Source organism: Rattus rattus, chromosome 9 (assembly GCF_011064425.1).
Source record: "Rattus rattus isolate New Zealand chromosome 9, Rrattus_CSIRO_v1, whole genome shotgun sequence".
Taxonomy (NCBI): Eukaryota; Metazoa; Chordata; class Mammalia; order Rodentia; family Muridae; genus Rattus; species Rattus rattus.
This window is the reverse complement of record NC_046162.1, coordinates 59801220-59820847: the sequence shown is the minus strand read 5'-3', so window position 1 is coordinate 59820847 and position 19628 is coordinate 59801220. Positions and strand designations below refer to the sequence as shown.

Here is a 19628-nt window from a genome sequence, read left to right as displayed (position 1 = left end):
CTGATTAGCTCTGCAGGCCGGCTGTCTTCAGCCAGGAAACACAGGAGGAAAAAGTTTACCTAATCAGCCTTGGGCTCTCCTCTCTCCCACCCCTCAGGCCTAGATGCATGTCCTCAGGCTGGGTCACTGTGTCTTCCTCAGGGCAAAGTAGTGTGTTGTCACCATCATAACCAAGTTCCCATCTCCCTTCTTGACTGCCTGGGCTAGGGAGATTGATCAGTGGGCAAGGTGCTTGTCACCAGGCCTGGTGACTTGTGTTTGATCCTTGGGATCCATAAGGTGGAGGGAGAGAACCATCTTGAGTTACCCTCACATCCCCACTCCTTGACATGACATTCGTATGTTCCTGTCCTCCTCCCCAAACATAAGTAAAAATATTCACACAAAGAGGGGATCTTCTAAGAACTCCTTAAGTTCATCCGGGACCCCATTGTCCTGACTTGTGGACAAGTCACTTTGCCAGATGTGGTGGTAGTGCTTGGGCCTTGCCTTCGTGAAGAATGTACCACACATCTAAGCGGCATCTCCCTCAATTTCTCCTTAGGTCGGCAAGGCCAAAGGCTTCCTCAAGAACTTTCTGATTGAGCCCTTCGTCCCCCACAGTCAGGTATGTGGGGCAGTGCCAAATTGGATCTTCTTCCTCCTTCAGCTTTCTGATTGTCCTCCAAAAATGTTGAAAGGAGAGGTTACGGTGCCAAGGGGAGAAGCCAAGGGCACAAGCCAAGGGCACCAGGGTCTCTAAAGCTCCAGCTGAGGCCTGGAGGAAATTATGAGCAAGGAGTCCAGAGATGAAGGAAAGGCTTGGTTTGCAGCAGAACAGCTAGAGCAGGTAACAGAGGGACTTCCTGTTGTTGGGATGAGGACTTGAGGGCAGGACCCCTTCCCAAGATGGGACCCAGTTGAGGAAGTTGAGGCCTGTCTTTTGCTTGTCGCCTAGGAGAAGGTAGCACGCAGATCTTGGGGTGAATACTTTGCGTTAGGATTTAGAAATGAGACCACAGGGCTTGGGTTCCACTCCTGGGTGAGGCCCTCTGACCCCTTGCCAGTTGAGCACCCTTACCATGCTCTCTGCATGCTCTGTATCCTCGAAAGGCGGAGGAGTTCTACGTGTGCATCTATGCTACCCGGGAAGGAGACTACGTCCTGTTCCACCATGAAGGGGGTGTGGATGTGGGCGATGTGGATGCCAAAGCCCAGAAGCTGCTTGTGGGAGTGGACGAGAAGCTGAACACTGAAGACATTAAGAGACACCTGTTGGTCCATGCCCCCGAAGACAAGAAAGAGTTGAGTTCTGAGAGGGACAGTGTGGGCACAGCCGGGGGGACAAGAAGTCCAGTGTGACCCAGGGGACATAGGAGAGAGAAAGCAGAGTGGAACGGCTGGCGGGCATAGCTCTGTCTTGAGGAAGGTAGCCACATGTGTGGGGAGGCTGCTGCCTTGCAATCAGTCTGCAGTATGCCAGTCTCATCCCTCACCTCTTGCCCCTGTCTGTCTGTCTGGTGCTGCCTCTGTCTCTGAGCTTGACAGCTTCTTTCCACCTCTGTGTGAAGAGTGACAGCCAGGGAGGGAGCAGGGCTGGCAGAGGACAGTGGGGGCCAAAGGGTCAGGAGTGAAGTGGGGCTGAGCTGTCAGACAGTGAGCCTGCTGTGTGTAGGTGAGGGGGTGGGAATGGGAGCTGGGTGCCTCGTCCTGCACTGACTGATTAACTGACCTTCTTTCCCTCTCCCTTCTAGAATCCTGGCCAGCTTCATCTCCGGCCTATTCAATTTCTACGAAGATCTTTACTTCACCTACCTTGAGATCAACCCCCTTGGTAACATGCTTTGTTTGCTGGGACGGGATAGGGATGGGGTGCTGCCCCCATGCCTACAGTAACTCTGGCCCTGGTGCCAGAAGGCAGTACAAAACTTATATGGGTACCCAGGGTGTCCCCATAAGGGGTGGTCTCCAGTGTCACCTCCGGTTTCTAAGCACCCGGACTGTAACTTATTCATACCATAACCAACTGCAGCTTCTTTCTCTGGCCCTAATTTGTCCTGCTCTGGGGAATCCTGGCTTTGGACTGTCTATGGTGTTGTCTCTGCCTGCTGGTTAGGCTCCCCGGGCTCTGGTCTGATCCTCCTGGTACCCGGAGACCTCTCTCTTGGGTATTGGTCAATCATTTACTACCCCCAACACCAAGAAGAGCTGGCTGCAGGCTCTCAAGCTGTGAAGGAGGCAGATGGCCTGGCAGAATCTGGCTAGGCCTCTCAGGGCAAAGTCCATGAAGAAGGGAATTACCAAATTTCAGCTGAGAATGCGGCTCCTCTAATGGGCCAGATGGCTGTGTGCTAACTTAATTAGCTAAATGGCCTGGGGACAAATATGGATGCTCAGTGAGGAATTGCAGATGAATGTGCTGGCCGGGGGCCCAGAGCACTCTGGGGTACCTTGCACAGACACTGAAGCATCCTCGATAGACCACAGAAGCCCGGGATGTGCACACCTTCTGGTAGTAGAGGTTTATGAATGGCGTGTGATGCTGTGCTGCTACTTGGGTTTGAACCCAAAACCTAGACCAACAGGGCTTTTCGTCGTTGGTTTGGGTTTTGCTGTTGTTTTGAGGTAGGGCCAAGTTTAGTCCACACTGTCCTCAAACCCACTCACTGTAGCTCAGGATGAGCTTGAACTTCTGTCCTGATTCCCCTGTGCTTCTGAACCTGCTTCCACAGTTGTTATTTAAGTTAATTTTAAATGTTTAAAGATTATTTTATTGATGTCTTTGTGAGGATGTGTGCCTATGGCGGCCAGAAAAGTATGTCTGACAGCTGGAGTTACAGTTTTGAGCTGCCTCACGTGGGTTCTGGCACTTGAACTCATGTCCTGTAGAGGAGCAGCAAGCTCTCTTTAACTATCTCTCATCCCCTAGTTAGTATTTTCTTATACATTTGTTTATTTACCCCCTGTGTGCGCGTGTGTGCGAGAAGCAGAGAGGACAGCCTATGAGAGTCCGGTCTCTGCTCCTTCCATATGGCCTGGAGGCAAATACCTTTCTGCACTGATCGATCTCACAGTCTTTTATTTATTCTTTAATATATTATTTGGTATAAGGGATTGAACCTATGGCCTCTCCCATGTACTATTAACCCCAGAAAACAGGGTGTTTTTGTTTGTTCGTTTGTTTGTTTGTTTTTCATGTCAGGGCTATGGGTAGGCCAGTGCTTGAGTATTTAAAGCAGGGAGAATGGCATTCTTTTGAAGATGTCCCAAAACTTGCTATGATAACTAACAGGTGTCGTTTGACCTGTTTTCAGGTCAGTGAGTGGGGACTGTTCTGACAGGATTTTCCTTGTGCTAGTGACGTATCACAACACGTGGTCATTCGGTGTTGTGTGAGAGGGCACCTGGCAGAGTCTGGGGGGGTAGTTGGAGAGTTGGTGTCTGACACTGTTTTGACTTTTCTCCTAGTGGTGACCAAAGATGGTGTCTACATCCTTGACCTGGCGGCCAAGGTGGACGCCACTGCTGACTACATCTGCAAAGTCAAGTGGGGTGATATAGAGTTCCCTCCCCCCTTTGGGCGTGAGGCATACCCAGAGGTAAGGCAGCTTTGGGAAGGAGATAGCGGGTGATGGGGCCTAGGAGACAGTGACTAATCCTAGATGATCATTTGGTCCCCTTTTTGGCTCTGTATTTGGCAGGAAAGGAAAGACAGAGAGCCATTTAATTTTCTTAAAACCCCAGCGAGGTTGGGGGTCGGGGTGGAAATCAGCCAAGGCTCTGAATCCTGGCCAGAAACCCTTTTAGACAGCGCTCTCAGTCAGCCTCCCCGGGCTTCCGACTTGATTTGCTGCTCCTTGATTATTCCAAGTGGCTCTTCCCAACCCTGATGGGAAGGAAGGTTCTTCTCCTGGCCACTGGCTGAGAATTTTAATTGCTGCTTCCCATCCCATCCTCTGAGAGGTCCTCCCAGCAGGATCAGGCCTCCTGTGAGAGCATCTAGCCAGGCTGGCGGGAGGAACAAGGGCTGGGGAGAGAACAGGGTGTGAGGTGAGCTGAGGGTAGGAGCTACTGTGCGGAGTGTGAGGGAAGCAGTGGGACCTAGTGAGATCTAGGTTTGGACAGAGGACGGAGGACTCGATGTCAGGAAATGGAAGCGAGAGATTTGTTTCTAGGCTTTGGGGTGGTGTTGGTTCTTTAAAGGTACTATCATATTCTGTCCGGGCCTGGGGCTTTGCACAGTCTTCAGCCCACTGTAGTGATTGAGGAACCTTTAAATGTGATAGTTCTTCAGATAGAGAACTGCAGTCTTGGGTTTGGGACCTTGTGAACAGGGTGCTCAAAAGGCCACCTGTGGTTCTCTGGTCCCCAGGAAGCCTACATTGCAGACCTGGATGCCAAAAGTGGGGCGAGCTTGAAGCTGACCTTGCTGAACCCCAAGGGGCGGATCTGGACCATGGTTGCTGGGGGTGGCGCCTCCGTCGTGTACAGGTGACGAGAAGGAGGGGTGCAGGTGGTTGCCAGCCAGGTTCACCCAACTCAGTTCCATGTGTGGATTTGCCTGGGGTCCCTGGTTTCTCACCTGTCTGTGGTCCAGGATCATACTGGACAGATGAAAGCAGCGACATCCTTGAGGGCTTCAAATGGCTCCAGGACCGGGGCCAGCGTCTTCTCTAACCTTACAGAGTTAAAATTGATCCCACTGTATGGTTTTAGTTCTTGTAATTGATGACGTGTGCCTCACAGAAACGTAACAAACACAAAAGTACACTAGAAAGTCACAACTACTCACCCATTCCTCAGAAGCTCAGAGAACACCTTCCCCTGTCCTCCTCTGGCATTTTAATATCTAGATGAGCATTTGCACTTTCTCAGTTCATAGAAATATTGGGATCATGCTTTACACCCTTTCGAACGACTGGCGGTTTTTTTCTCCGAAACTGTGGTAGATGTGTGATCTGCCACGGCCCTCCTGCTGCCCTGGCTACTGTAGCTTGCTCCTTGGGGATTCTTGCAATATACTAGTTCTCGTATCTTTGGGCTGTGTCAGGCAGCCTCTCACTGTCCATTTTACCCACGCCGTCTGCCCGGGACCTTGGTGCCCTGAAGCTGGCAAAATGCTCTGCCCGGGAGAGTCTCAGGGCCTTCAGGAGAGGCTCGAGTGGGGGTTGAAGGTTATAGGTCTTTGGGGCCAGTTCTGCAGGCTGACTTCCACATTTGTGGGCATGTTGGGTAACGCTGTACAGGTTTGACCCGCTTGTGCCCTGAACCAAGCCCTGAGTTCTGTGTCTCTCTGGCAGTGATACCATCTGTGATCTTGGAGGTGTCAACGAACTGGCGAATTACGGGGAGTACTCTGGTGCCCCCAGTGAACAACAGACCTATGACTACGCCAAGACCATCCTCTCACTTATGACTCGAGAGAAGCACCCGGATGGTGAGGCACAGGCATGAGTGCATAGAATGAATGTACACACACCTTCTTGGGGGCACAGTGTAGACTAGAGCTAGAAATCACGGAGGCCATAGTCCTTTGTAATGTAGACCTAGGCACTTAATTTCAGGATCTGTTTTTCTTTCGAAGTGCTAGTGGACACTGGGAACACCAGTCACGGGCTTACACTGGGCCAGGAGATCGTGTGAAATTCACCTCCTGTATGAATAGGGAGCTGGAGGAGGGAACGGCTGCTGTGGTAAACTTGGAGCTTAGTGATTCTCATTTTACCAGGCTTTGTGATTCCCAGTCCCTTTCCCACATTCCCAGTGTTTAGGGCTGTACATGCCAGTTCCCCTTAAGAGAGAGAAAGATTCCTACCAGCAGTATCAAGACACCAAGCTGGACTTCTGGGTACCAACCGGAAGATAGGGAGTGAAGGTTTGAGTGACAGCCGCTGGGTAACGTGGGTAGTGGACACTTGAGCAAGCTGAGTGGGTATCTTGGGAGATCATCCTGCTCGCTCCCTATACCCCTTCCAGTAAGGGCATCTTTGCTCAAAGGAGCCAGAACGTCCTCAGTTGAGTTTCTGGGGTCAGGCTCAAGTCCTCTGTGTCTCCAACTTTGACTTCGTTTTTTACTCCCAACCCAGGCAAGATCCTCATCATTGGAGGTAGCATTGCAAACTTCACCAACGTGGCCGCCACCTTCAAGGTAACCAGCTGTGAGCAGTGGGGGAAATGGGCTTGGGGTTAGCAGAGGTGAGCCTGAGGCAAGTTCCTGTGCATTGCCTTAACCTGGGTAAGGACCTGTGACCTAAGGTCGGTCTGTCTGTCTCTTTTGGTGTTGGAGATTGAAGCCTGTCCTAGGGTCCTTGCGGAGAAAGCAGGAGACAGGAGATGTGGATCTGAAGCTGTGTGTCTCTGCACACAGTGTATGCTTTTGCTAAAACAACTCTCCCGTCTGTAGCAGACGGAAATGGTTCTGAGATTGTACATGATTGTCCTTATTCTCAGCAGCTCTGATGAGGACAGCTTCTGATGACCTCATCCAGCCGGAGTCCTCTAAGTCTGTGTCCTTGTGCTTGGCCATGAGGCAGGACCTTGGGAACAGCCTTTTTAAAAAACATGATTTCAGGCCACGAAGATGATGAAGCTGCTGTGTCTTGGTTTCCACCTCTTCAGGCTGGCCTTTCAGGAGGCTGTTTATTATTCCATGTTGTGGGGCCCAGTGAGGCTTTAAGTAAACATGCCCGTGGGGCCATCCCATCTCTGTCTTCAGGATAATGGTGTCCACTTTGAAAGTCTGAGCTCTCCAGAAGTGCAGGACCGCGGTTCATTAGGTCCACCTACACGATCTCCCTGATTGGGCCTGATTCGTTGAAGCGAGCTTATGGCTTTAACTTGGGAGTGTCTTGCGACACAGATAGCATCCCTGGTAGGTACTGAGCAGGATTCGTATAGCATCCTGTGACAAGCTCTTGGTGATAGAGGTTACACTTCAAGTCCATGTCTAGAGAAGTACAACTTCTCATCTTCCATACTGATAGGCTACCATCGTAAGAGCTGTTCCGTAAATCACTTAGGTGGCTTTTGACATTTAGGAAGACCGTATCTTCATAACTGAGAGGCCTTGTGACATAGACTCCCCTACTCTAATTGCACTAAGAGGCATGTTAGTTAGTGCAATGACTGCAGGGAGAACAGAGAGACCCACAAGCACTGCTCTTGGCAGTCCTGTGTGCCTGAGTCTTGAGGGGTATGGCTTTTGGCTACTCTCTGGCCACACGTTGGGCTTTTAGTTGTGAGGTTTGCTTAGCTCGTCCATAGTCCTTGACCAGTAGGGCCTGCTGTGCTGTGTGAGAAGCGGTCCTGGTCGTGTGCAGCTGGCAGCTCATTTGTTTACTGTGGGTCTGCGTTGGTTTGCAGCTGCCCCTTAATGACACGTCTCTGTCGTCCTTTTGGCTTTCTCTAGGGCATTGTGAGAGCAATTCGAGATTACCAGGGTCCCCTGAAGGAGCACGAGGTCACCATCTTTGTTCGAAGAGGTGGCCCGAACTATCAAGAGGGATTACGAGTGATGGGAGAAGTTGGTAAGATGGGGAACTTTTCCTCCCCTGCCTTTTTAAAGATCGTTTTACTTTATGTATACGAGTGTTTCGCCTGCGTGTTTGTCTGTGTACTGTGTGCAGTGTTTGGTGCGCACAGATAACAAGAGGGCATAGGGTGCTTAGGAACTGGCATTAAAGATGGTTGGTAGTCATCATGTAGATGCTGGGAATTGAGCCTGGGTTTTCTGCAAGAGCATCCAAGTGCTCCTAACTGCTGAGCGATCTCCCAGCATCCTCTCCTTTCTGTCTGGAGCATCTGGGGAGGGGTCTTGGGACTCTTGGAGGCTCTACCACGCCCTGGCAGAGTGTCTTTAAATTGAGAGTGGTTGGGCTTTACATTTAATAAATGCAGAATGTCTGCTCTGTGTGTAGTAGTGTGCTAGGTACTGGGGTTTTAGCTTGACTGTAATGTTAGGTCATGGTGTCTGCCATGAAGTAATTAAAGGGGACAGTTGACTAGAAAGGGTGACATTTTAATAATGATCTAGAGCAGGGGAGAGCAGCTTAGGGATGATTTCTGTACAGGAAATGTCATATTCCAAGGCTCTACAGTGGACCCATCTAGAAGGTAGGGAAAAGAGTACCAGAGGGGAGGTTCTGTAGACAAGAGGAAGGAGGTGGAGCTGTACAGGTTCCGGACAGGCGTGGCCGTGACCCTGAGTTGGCACCTCTTTCTGTGTTTGTGCAGAGGAGTAGCATACACTGACTTAGGTGTGAGCGGGTGATTGGTGTGACTGTGGGCCTTTCCACTCACATCCCAGTTCCTGAAGTATCAACTCTGAAACTTAATTACTAGCTCATAACTTAATTAACCCGCTTATTCTATTTCAAGAGTGCCACATGGCAGTTACCTCTTCTCTGTTTCATGCATCTGTCTCCTCAGAGTTCAGGGCAAATCTCTTCCCATGCCTGACTCTGTCCCAGGTTCCCCTCTCTCTGCTGGAACTCCTGTCGCCTATTCCCACCTAAGCTAATAGGCCAATCAGCTTTTTTTTATATATATATATATATATTTTATTTATTTATTATGTATAAGTACTCTGTAGCTGTCTTCAGACACACCAGAAGAGGGCATCAAATCCCATTACAGATGGTTGTGAGCCACCATGTGCTTGCTGGGAATTGAACTCAGGACCTCTAGAAGAGCAGTCAGTGCTCTTAACCACTGAGCCATCTCTCCAGCCCAGCCATTATCTCTAATAAATGTACTGTTGTGCCAGGAAGCATCTGTGAACCCCAGAAAACCACCAAGGAGCTGATTCCGCTGCAGTCACACTAGGGTCTCGATTCAAGCTTGAGGTTGGGCCTCACTGCCATCTCTGATGCCGCAGAACAGGAGGGGCAGCCCGCAGCCCAGTGTCAGGCAGGCATTTTATACAGCCAAGAAGGGGCATCTAGCCTGGCACACATCTGATCGGGAGTCCATTATGGCCTTTAAATGACTGGTGCTGGGATTCAAACAGTAAACTTAACTTCTGCTTTCCTCTTGATTGGTCGTTAGGAAGTGAAGTGTCAGGGGCGGGCTTGTGACCTGGAGGTGCAAATTTGTTGGGGAATAACCAGGAAACTGGTGCTAGGTACTGGCCTGTTAGTTAACTCCAGTTCATCCTTAGGGCAGGTTCTCTAAGATGGAGTCTGAACCCACAATATCTGGTCTCTCAGTAGAATCTCAGAATCAGCCCTTTCAGAGTTTAAGGCAGAAGCCCATTGGAATTCTGAACATGAATCAGTAGTGTGGTGTGTCAACATTTGTATGTACTTTAATTCTCCAAGCTCTACAGAATGAAGCATATAGTCTGCCATATGACATTGCTCTAAGGTAGCATTAACATAATGTACTCTCTCTCTCTCTCTCTTTTTTTTTTTAAGATTTATTTATTTATTCCATGTATGTGAGTACACTGTCACTGTCTCTTTGACAGACCAGTAGAGGGCATCGGATCCCATTACAGATGGTTGTGAGCCACCATGTGGTTGCTGGGAATTGAACTCAGGTCCTTAGGAAGAGCAGTCAGTGCTCTTAACCACTGAGCCATCTCTCCAGCCCACATAATGTACTCTTAATTCAATGTGTTGCATCTCTGTGGGTTGCCATTCTAACTCCTCAAGACCGTTGTGGATTTTTCTCACCTAGAACTAACTGTTTTGCTGCTGTTGTAGATTCCAGTTTGGATTCTTCTGAAGGTTCTTGATTTGTTTGTTTGTTTTTTCAAGACACTTTCACTGTGTAGCCTGGCTGTCCGGGAACTCACTCTGTAGACCAGGCTGGCCTTGAACTCACAGAGATCTGCCTGCCTCTGTCTCCTGAGTGTGCAGGCGTGCACCATCACTGCCCAGCTCCTTCTGGAGGTTCTTGATTCTGATTTAAAGAATCCTAACCTCTGCTCTGTGGCTTCCAGTCCAGCATCCCACCATTTAGTCCTCTCCTCACCCAAGTCTCTTACTCTGATCTTCTCAAAAGGATGTATAGAGTTGTAACTGTTACTGGAAAACGCTGTTTGTATGCTGAGAGTTGAAACAAGGTTATATGGGATCCAGGTGCATTGTGTTAATATTTTCATTTTAATTTCTAACTCTCTTCTTAAGGATTTAACTTTCTTACTTTCCAACTAAATATTTTTTTCCTATGATTTTTTTTATATACACAGTTATTTTTTTTTCCTCGCTCTCTTTTATTGTTTTCAAACTTAATACCTTACAAGTTCAAAAATTTGGGGCTTTTCCATCCCACCTCAGGTCTGAGTGAATGTTCCTTTTGCCTCCGTGTGTCTGCAGTCTCCTCAGGCCAACACCTGTGTGTGGCAGCTTACTCATCTATTAGGTCTGTACTTGGTCTAGCAGTGGTTTGGGGCTGGAGCCTTAGTTTGCCCTTCTGTGAGAGCCAAGCCTCCTACAGAGGGAGGTTCTGGGCTGGGAACTGAGACTATCTGCCCCAGCTCTGGGAAGTTTTCTGAGTGCAAGGCAAGCCTGTGGCTCCGGTTACCCCCACCTAGCCTAGCCACAGATCCCCACCTCTTTCCCTCCTTGCTCTTTCTTAAAGGAATTTGGCCTCCCACTTGGTGTCCGGCTGGGAAGTGCTTGTTTTCTGCCTTGCCGGCCATTTTCACAGCTTTTTTGCCTGGCTTTCTGAGCTTCCTCAGGCCCTATGCTTGGCTGACATGCCCCATATTGGACACCATTTCTAACTGTGGGCTTTTCCACCCATGCCCCAGTTCCCAAAATATTGACTCTGAGACTTAATTATGTATTAATAAATGCCTAGACCATAAGGTTGGGCGTGCCTCTTGACTAGCTCATAGCTTAATTAACCCATTTATTCTATTTTGTGAGTGCCACATCCTCACGGCTGGTCACCTCTTGTCACACATTCGTGTGTCTTCTTAGAATCTCTTGTCTCCTTAGAATCTCTTCCCAAGCCTGACTATCCCAGAGTGTGTGTGTGTGTGTGTGTGTGTGTGTGTGTGTGTGTGTGTCTGTCTGTCTGTCTGTCTCTCTCTCTCTCTTTTTTCTCTCTCTCTTTCTCTCTCTACTGGAACTCCCACCTCCTATTGCCCCCCTAAGCTAATAGGCGCGTCAGCTTTTTATTGACAGGTGATGCTTCCGTCTAGTACATAAGGGATTCTCTCTCCAGATTGGCTTCTGGGTAAAGAGAAGTGGAATGGTGGTCACCTAGGAGATAGTGAAAGCAGTTTAGAAAAGTAGTTCTCTTCACGTGAAGCTCCAGGAACTGACAAATAGAAGCCGTTCTTGACATCTCATTGAAGAGGGCAAGACCTTTCCCTCCTCCCATTTTCCTAAAGTTAGTATCCATGGCAAACGCCCCATCCCCACCAGTCACCTGAAGTGGTGCCCAGCATTATCTCCACTAATGGAAGGAGAAACCCTTGGTCCTGCCAAGGCTGGAACCCCCAGTGTAGGGGAGGGGTGGGTGGGGAGGGGAACACCCTTATAGAAGAAGGGAAGGGGGGTTGGATAGGGGGCTTATGTCTGGGAAACCGGGAAAGGGAATAACATTTGAAATGTAAATAAAAAAAAATATCCGATAAAAGAAAAAAAAGATGAAGAAACTATCTCAAAAGCCAGTGAAGGAGAGGCAGGGTCAGGGTCACGTTGAGGGAGTGTCCCTAAGGCCTGGGACGGCGTCTCAGCAGGTTCTGCTTGTGTTAGATCAGTGATCGCGGAGCAGCTAGGCGAAGTAGCTGGCTCTGTGCAGAAGGAACAGCAAGGGCCGTGCCCCGGGGGAGCCAGCTAAGGGTGTTTAGAAACAGCCCAGGCCAGCAGGGCAGGCGAGGTTCTTGGCACAAGTGACAAGTAGGAGAGCAGCAGGCTGGGACCCAGGCGATCAGAAGTGAGTGCTTTCAGGCTTCGGGCACCAGGTTGCCATTGGTATCACTGCTTCCTTTCCTGTCAACAACAGGTGACCTTCCAAAGACTGGTTTGATGGTGAAATTTTTGGCAGATGATCAGTCTTGCCCTCACAGTGCCCAGCATTGGGCAAGACTATCAAGGAACCCCTGTGTCCTGTGGACTGGGTGTTTTCTCCAGACTGTGAATTATGGGCCTTTTTCTTTTCTTGCAGGGAAGACCACTGGAATCCCCATCCATGTCTTTGGCACAGAAACTCACATGACGGCCATTGTGGGCATGGCCCTGGGCCACCGGCCCATTCCCAACCAGCCACCCACAGCGGCTCACACTGCCAACTTCCTCCTTAATGCCAGTGGGAGCACATCGGTAGGTGCCAGCTTTCCTCCGACCTTAAAGGAAGGACCCATCTTGCCTCCATCCCTCTCTGTCCTACACAGAACATAGTGTTCCTCTTCCGGCAGAGACTATTGGGAAAGTTGGCATATGTTTATACTTCAGTCATGATGGAGTAATGGAAGGACAGAAGGGTTTTAAATCAAACCCTGGTTCAGATCCTGACTGTCCTTGCAGACAGTAGGACTCTAACTGGTACCATATCTACTACTTAGAGCCTCAGTTTGCTAATCAGTAGCATTGGACAAAACCGGTTTCCATATTGGCATCGTTAGAACAATGCTTTCGGAGTGCAGTTATGAAGAACCCTAATCAGCCGAATGTAGTGCCCACCTGTACCAGGGCAGGACGGTTGTTGTGGGTTCCATGCTAGCTGAGTTCTCCATAGTGAGACTCTTGCCTTAAAACAATGCTGTATGTAACTCTTGCTACATTACTTCTTTGGGGCCTTTTGTACCAGTGGCTCTTGTCCTCAGCCATTACCTGTGACTCTTACCTCTCTTTTTCTCTCTTTATATTACTCAGACGCCAGCACCCAGCAGGACAGCGTCTTTTTCCGAGTCCAGAGCTGACGAGGTAGCCCCTGCAAAGAAAGCCAAGCCAGCCATGCCCCAAGGTAACTCCCAGAGGTTTAGCACAGTGCACAAGAAGGCCTGTGGTGTTTTCCCTGTCTTTCCCTGTCTGGGGTCTGCCTGGAAGAGGCAGCAGGGAAGCAGTTCGAGCTTGCCTGTGGGAGTGGGCCTCAGCATGAGATAGGAGTGGATCTCTTCAGGAGCAGTGACTTGAGTCTTCCCTGTGGGTTTTCTTGGAGCTGGAGACTGCCTGGATCTCCTCGCTCCCTACTGTCTTCTACCCCTCCTGCTGGGCTGTGAACTGACCTGGGAGGCTTGGAGGGGACAGGATTTCAGCAGAAGCAAGAAGAGAAGTTCTCCTAGACTCCTAAATGGAAGCCAGGTTCTGGGAGCGGAGACAGCAAGGCTGGCTCCTAAACGATTGTCTCTTCCCCCACTCGCTGGTCTTATGTGCTTCTGTCTACGTGCCTAATCTACGAGCCCTTGCACACGTCACCAGCTCATCTCCATCCCAGTGACAGGGTGACCTGCCAGCACTCACACTCCAGCAGATGAGTGGTACTGGCTTCCCCTGGCTGATGGGGCCTTGCAGCTTCTGTCATATCAGAAGTCACTGCCCTATAGTTCCCGGGGTGTCAGCCTTGTCCACAGTGGAGGATAGTGGACCCAGCACTGTGCTGGTTCAATCACTGTGCTATGCTACGCTACATGGGGACAGGGGTCAGCATTAAGAGGACGTGATCCCGAGGGCCTGGAAGGGACGTCAGTGTTCAGTGCACTTGCCTAGTGTTCCTCTCCTTGCCCTCGCACTGCACCCTGGTTCTGCGCCTTGCCTGCTTCTGTTCTTCCCGCTGGTGCTTTTGCCTCTTTCGTTGGTTTTATCCCTGCTGTCCACTACAACACAGTGACAGCACCGGAAGGCTTGTCTGTGGAACTGTCCCCTGTTTCTCCCCTCTCCCACCAGAGCTTCCCACCAGCAGTTCACTCAGTTGCCTTGGTCATTTTCTTTAACAGATTCAGTCCCAAGTCCAAGATCCCTGCAAGGTAGGATGCCCCCACCGTTCCCCAACTCTGCGTGTGGCTTTGTTACCGGGTCCCAGTTTCTCTGTGCTTCGTTTCTTCCCTCCCTGGTGGGTTGCAGTGTTGTGTAACACATTTCCTGTCCGCACCTTGGTGTGGCCTTCCCCCAACGCAACCCCCCCCCAAAGTCCTAGTCTTTGCTCTTTGTCCCTTCCTCCCCTGCTTAGGATTTTCCCTACCCAAGCATACCAGTCTCTTCCCTGTGTGGCTGGCTCTGGCTCCTTATCTTGGCGGGAGGTGGAGACAGAGGAGGAGCCAGAGCCAGCCCACAGCTCTGGAGACTCAGGGGTGCCAAGAGGGACGGTCCTGGGAAAGAGGGTGCCACCAGCTGAAAGGGGAGTGGCAGAGAGCAGTTGATGCTTCTGACCACTGGCTGCTGTGGGGAAGGGACCACAGCTCCGCCCTCCTGACCACAGCTCCGCCCTGATTCTCTTCTGCATCTCACCATTGCTTTGCTTCCCTGCCTCAGCTTCAGTACTGCCCGCAGCGTCCCACAGCTCCCGATTCCAGACCAGTGTAGGGTTCTCCCAGGTTTGGTAGAAGAGCAGAGAAAGATGGAAAGAGAGAAACCAGGAAGGTCAGGAAGTGTCTGTCTCTAAAACAAGGGAGGTGGGCTTTGATGTCGGAGGTCACAGTTTACAGTGGACATTTTCAGTCCATGAATACTCACGCACACATATCTGCCCATTGACCAAGCAGGTAGACTACTCAGTTACGAGGATCAGAACTTTCTTGTGACTTTTCTTTTTCAAAGAAATACTGGGAATCCAGCTCAGAGCCTCCTTGCATGCTGAACAAGCACTGTACAACTGAGCCCTGCCTGCCGTCTCAGTGTAACTGACATTCACAGTTAAAAGGGCAAGAGCGTCTTCGTTAATGACTGATCCCTAGGGAGGGTAGGAATATCTAAAAAAAAGACAATGACCCTCTAACTATCAGCTTTCCTTTTTAAAGGTTTATTTTTAATTATGTGCACTTGTGTGTGTCTTAGCTGGGGGTGGGGGGTGGGGGAATGGATGTGAGTACAGAGGCCTTGGGAGACCAGAGAGGGTGTTGGATGCCTTGGAGCTGGAGTTACAGCAGATGTGACTGTAAGCCACCTGACATGGCTGCTCGGAACTGAAGTCAGGTCCCGTGTGAGAGCACAACCACAACCGCGCCCTTAACTAATGCACTGTCTCTCCAGCCCCTCCACTAGCTCTTAATCCTTTCATTGTCTGCCTCCAGTGAGACCCACTGTTTCCTAGTGGGCAAGGCCATTATGCTGATAGAGCAGGGACAGGCTGACTCCAGGGAGCTCCTCTCCCCCAGGGGAAGCGGGCTGTGGCAGGCACCTTTAGTCACTTAGCTGGAGAAGAGGGAGGATAGGAGAGAGACAAGTGAAGAGTGTTCTCCTCTTAGGGCAATTAAGGTGGGAAGGAGGGGTGTAAGGGGAGGGGCTTCCTGCTACCAGTGCCAGTGACCCTCAGAGTCTTTGCTTTCTCTGTGCTTAAGGAGGTAAGCATGTGAACTCTGACTTTAAAGCAGGAGGCGTGGGTGGGCTTTGTCCGTCTCTGAAGATGGGCTTATGTGTAGCATGACACTGGGCTCCGTGTGGGCTCCCCTGGGAGTGTCAGAGCGTCACTACATTATGGCCTTTTTTGTTTTTTTTTTAAAGATTTATTTATTTATTTCATGTATGTGAGCACACTGTCTCTGTCTTCAGACACACCAGAAAAACCCATTACAGATGGTTGTGAGCCACCATGTGGTTGCTGGAAATTGAACTCAGGACCTCTGGAAGAGCAGTCAGTGCTCTTAACCACTGAGCCATCTCTCCAGCTCCATTATGGCCTTCTTTATCACACAACTGCATCTTTCTCAAGCTATGTAATCCTGGCTCTCCGAGATGATGCAGGACCAACGTCAATGTGGATATCCGGTTCAATTTCCTGGGGCTAGAAAGTATGAGACTGGATTATGTGGCAGCCCTTACTCTAAGGTTCCACATCGTATAGGAACCCTGGCATGACAGGAAATCTAGGTATTCACAATCAAGATCCTTCTGCCGCCAGAGGCTTACTGCTGGCCTGCACGGGGATTTATTCAGACCTTGATCTTGATTAGCCAAGCTTGCAATGGAACAGTAGGTTAATATCAGAAGCCTCTGGGTGAGATGCATTGCTCTCCCCCGGAGAACACAGACTGTCCCCAATGGCTGGTTTCCTCCACCAGGACATCCAGGGAGTCAAAGGGGAAGTAATCAAGGGCCCTTTTCCTCTAGCTAATGGCTGCATTCCTATAGTCTCTTTGTTGTCATCATAGCCTTCTCCCTGTCTTTGAGATAAGAGTCCCTCACTCTATAGACCACTGCCTACCTCTATCTCTCAGGTTCTAGGATTAAAAATGTGAACCACTATACCCAGGCTGCTCGGTTAATTAAAGTCTTTCCTGTCATTAGAAAGCCCGTCTCAAGAGTATTGTTCCGAGCAGCCAAGAGCCACTTGAGAGATGAGGATGGAAGGGCGGGGTTAGGGCTGAGGATGAGGGCACCATGGCCCTGTGCTGGCTTATGTCAGAGCCTGTCCATAACCTCGGTCAAGAGAAGGCTGGGCTGGCCTCAGCCCGGGCTGCCTCAAGCCTCTGCACAGGACCCCTACTGACCTAGAATTTGTGTGCGTTCAAATACTGATTTGTGCTGGGTTTATGTCTAGATTTACAGGCTGACTAACACTGTTGGGACTATAAAGTCCTCGAGTATCAAAATAGGGAGAGGTGAACTTTTTTCTTTTTGTCTTTAAAAATAATTAAACATTCCGGTGGCGGCATGAGCTTTTAATCCTAGCATTCCAGAAGCAGAAGCAGGCAGATCTCTGAAATCGAGGCCAGCCTAGTCTACAGAGTGAGTTTCAGGGCAGTTAGAGCTACACAAGAAAACCCTGTCTGGAAAAACCAGACATCATCATCATCATCATCATTTTTTGTAATTGAGCGGGCGCATACATCTAATTCCAGCAGTCAAAAGACTGAGACAGAAAGATCGTCACAGATTAAGGGATAGCGAGCTCCAAGCCGTCTGGGTTACATAAAACTGAAAGTAAAAAAGAAGAGCTGGGGATGTGACCGCAGTACCAACCGTTGGGAAGTAGAGGCAAGATAAGGAGTCTAAGGCTGTCCTTAGCTACGTGGCGAGGTCAAGGCCAGCCCCAGTCACATGAGTCATGGAGCTAGGGTTCCAGATAAGGCTCAGAGGTTAACAGCACTCGCAGGTCTTGCAGACAACATGGGCTGGTTCCCAGCACTGACATGGCGGATGGCTCATATCTGCTTGTAACTAGTTCTAGAGGATCTGGTTCCATTTTCTGGTCTCCACAGGCATTGTACTCAGTGTGCTTACATGTGGTCAAAACACCTAATACACACGTTAAAAATAAATAAAATTTTAAACACCATTGAGTGTGGTGACGCATGCCTTTGTTTCCAGCACTTGGGAGGCAGAGGCAGGCAGATACCTGTGCCTTTGCAGTCAGCCTGGTCTGTACATCATGGTGCTTGTCAGCCAGAGCTGCAATGTGAGGCTCGGTCTCAAAAAGACAGATGAACCCGGAGAGATGGCTCAGCGTAGGAACCCTGGCTGGTTCTCTAGAGAACCTGAGTCTAATTCCCAGGACCCACGTGGCTGCTCACGACTGCGAACTCCAGTTTCAGGGGGTTCACCGCCCTCTCTGGCTTCAGTGGGCACCAAACATGTGGTATACCGACATACATGAGAGACAGAACACCTATACACATGAGATAATAATGACAAACTTTAAACATAAAAGAATGAGGAATATTTTATTGAGTATGCAGACCACGGGAGTACGTAGTTTGAATCTGCAGCTACCTGAGACACTTAGCATGCCCTGTGAGGACTCTCGGGCGTCTTCAGCTGTGGGGCCCTTTTCTGTTTGAGGATTCCTTTTCTGTTCACCATGGGGCTATTCCCGAACCATGCAGGTCTCACTAGACAGCTGCTCTCTCTGCCGCTTCCTTCTAGAAAAACTGAGGCAGCTTTCTGAGAATTTATTATTTTACCATTCGTTTGCTGTATTGAGGAACTACCAAACTGGACACGTAGCGTAGGGACTCAGGAAGGCAGGCTCTCTGGGTCTTCCTAAGGTGTGTGTTCTGGGTGCACTCGCTGTGTCTTTGCCCACTAGGAAAGAGTGCCACCCTCTTCAGCCGACATACCAAGGCTATCGTGTGGGGCATGCAGACCCGGGCTGTGCAGGGCATGCTGGACTTTGACTACGTGTGCTCCCGAGATGAGCCTTCAGTGGCTGCCATGGTCTACCCGTTCACGTGAGTCACGCCAAGGCAGGGAGTCTGGCAGTGGCTAAGTGGGATTCTCACCTGGAGTCAGCCTCCCATCTTTGCAGCGGAGGGATCTGCCCATCCCAGGGGTTGGAACAGTCCATGTTCCTGGGGCCCTTTTCCCCTCAGATGGGAACCTTAAGGACATAGACCTTGCTGTTGTTGAGGAAGTTCCTCTGTTCAGTGTCCCCTCCCCAGACCCGATTCGTTGGGGATGTTCTTACTCGTGCTCTGCTTTCTGACAGGGGGGATCACAAGCAGAAGTTTTACTGGGGACACAAGGAAATCCTGATCCCTGTCTTCAAGAACATGGCTGACGCCATGAAAAAGCATCCGGAGGTGGACGTGCTAATCAACTTTGCATCTCTGCGATCGGCTTATGACAGCACCATGGAGACCATGAACTATGCACAGGTAGATAGTGGATCTGGGATATCTAGTTGGGAAATCAGAAGGAGCTTCTGAATGGAATTTATAGTCCAGGTCACTTGTGATTGAAGACTTGGGAATTGGGAGAGCCAAGAGTTTGGGTGAAGAAAGTATTTAGAGACGGGTGCTTCTCAGAAGTGGCTTAAGAGTTGAGCTTAAGTGGGTAAGAGCATGGCTGCCTCGCAGGGTTACCTGGAATCGGTTCCAGCTCATTCCCTCCAAGACTGGCTTGAACAACATGCTCAAAAGCAGTGTCTTGAGCTGAGTATCATCCAGTGGCAAAGCCCTTGCCTATGAACTTAAGGCCTTACATTCTATCCCCAGCACCATCCCCTATATATTATTACTTATTTCAGGACAGATGTTAAAGAATTAAAAGCTGGTAGATACTTCCGCATCCCTTTTCTCAGAAACATGGCCACCAGGTTTCAGCATACCGGCCCCACACCTCATTCTGTACCAATAGGTTGGCAACATCACCTTTGTTCTTCCCAGTCTTGTCACTTCCCAGTCTTGTCACAAATGTCTTGAATTAACATTTGCACAAATTCCTGATCATCACCTGTCTTAGTTAAGGTTTCCATTACTGTGAAGACACCATGACCAGGGCAATTCTTAGAAAGGCAAACATTTCATTGGGGCTGGCTTACAGATTCTGAGGTTCAGTCCATTATCATCATGGTAGGAAGCATGGCAGTGTGCAGGCCAACATGGCGCTGGATGAAGGCAGCTAGGAGGAGACTCTCTTCCCACACTGGGCAGAGCTTGAGCATAGAGACCTCAAAGCCTCCCTATACTTTCTCCAATAATGCCACACCTCTTAATAGTGTCACTTCTCATGGGCCAAGCATATACAAAACCATCAGACTGTCCTAGCACAGATTTCTAGACGTTGAACTGCTACATCAGAATGACCGCTTGGAACCTT

At 49.8% G+C, this 19628-nt stretch overlaps 1 protein-coding gene across 2 annotated transcripts in view; it reads left to right on the top strand.

Annotated features, from left to right (window-relative positions):
- Acly (ATP citrate lyase) overlaps window positions 1-19628 on the top strand; it is a 42411-nt gene that overhangs the window by 2546 nt on the left and 20237 nt on the right. The window contains exons 3-15 of one of the 2 annotated variants that reach the window (XM_032914478.1): window positions 545-607; window positions 1093-1283; window positions 1734-1813; window positions 3448-3578; window positions 4352-4470; window positions 5280-5416; window positions 6066-6127; window positions 7388-7505; window positions 12103-12257; window positions 12810-12900; window positions 13871-13900; window positions 18118-18259; window positions 18517-18685. In XM_032914478.1, coding sequence (XP_032770369.1) covers window positions 545-607; window positions 1093-1283; window positions 1734-1813; window positions 3448-3578; window positions 4352-4470; window positions 5280-5416; window positions 6066-6127; window positions 7388-7505; window positions 12103-12257; window positions 12810-12900; window positions 13871-13900; window positions 18118-18259; window positions 18517-18685 — 1488 coding nt within the window. The remainder of the gene's footprint in view (window positions 1-544; window positions 608-1092; window positions 1284-1733; window positions 1814-3447; window positions 3579-4351; window positions 4471-5279; window positions 5417-6065; window positions 6128-7387; window positions 7506-12102; window positions 12258-12809; window positions 12901-13870; window positions 13901-18117; window positions 18260-18516; window positions 18686-19628) is intronic. The other variant, XM_032914479.1, reaches the window with a different exon arrangement.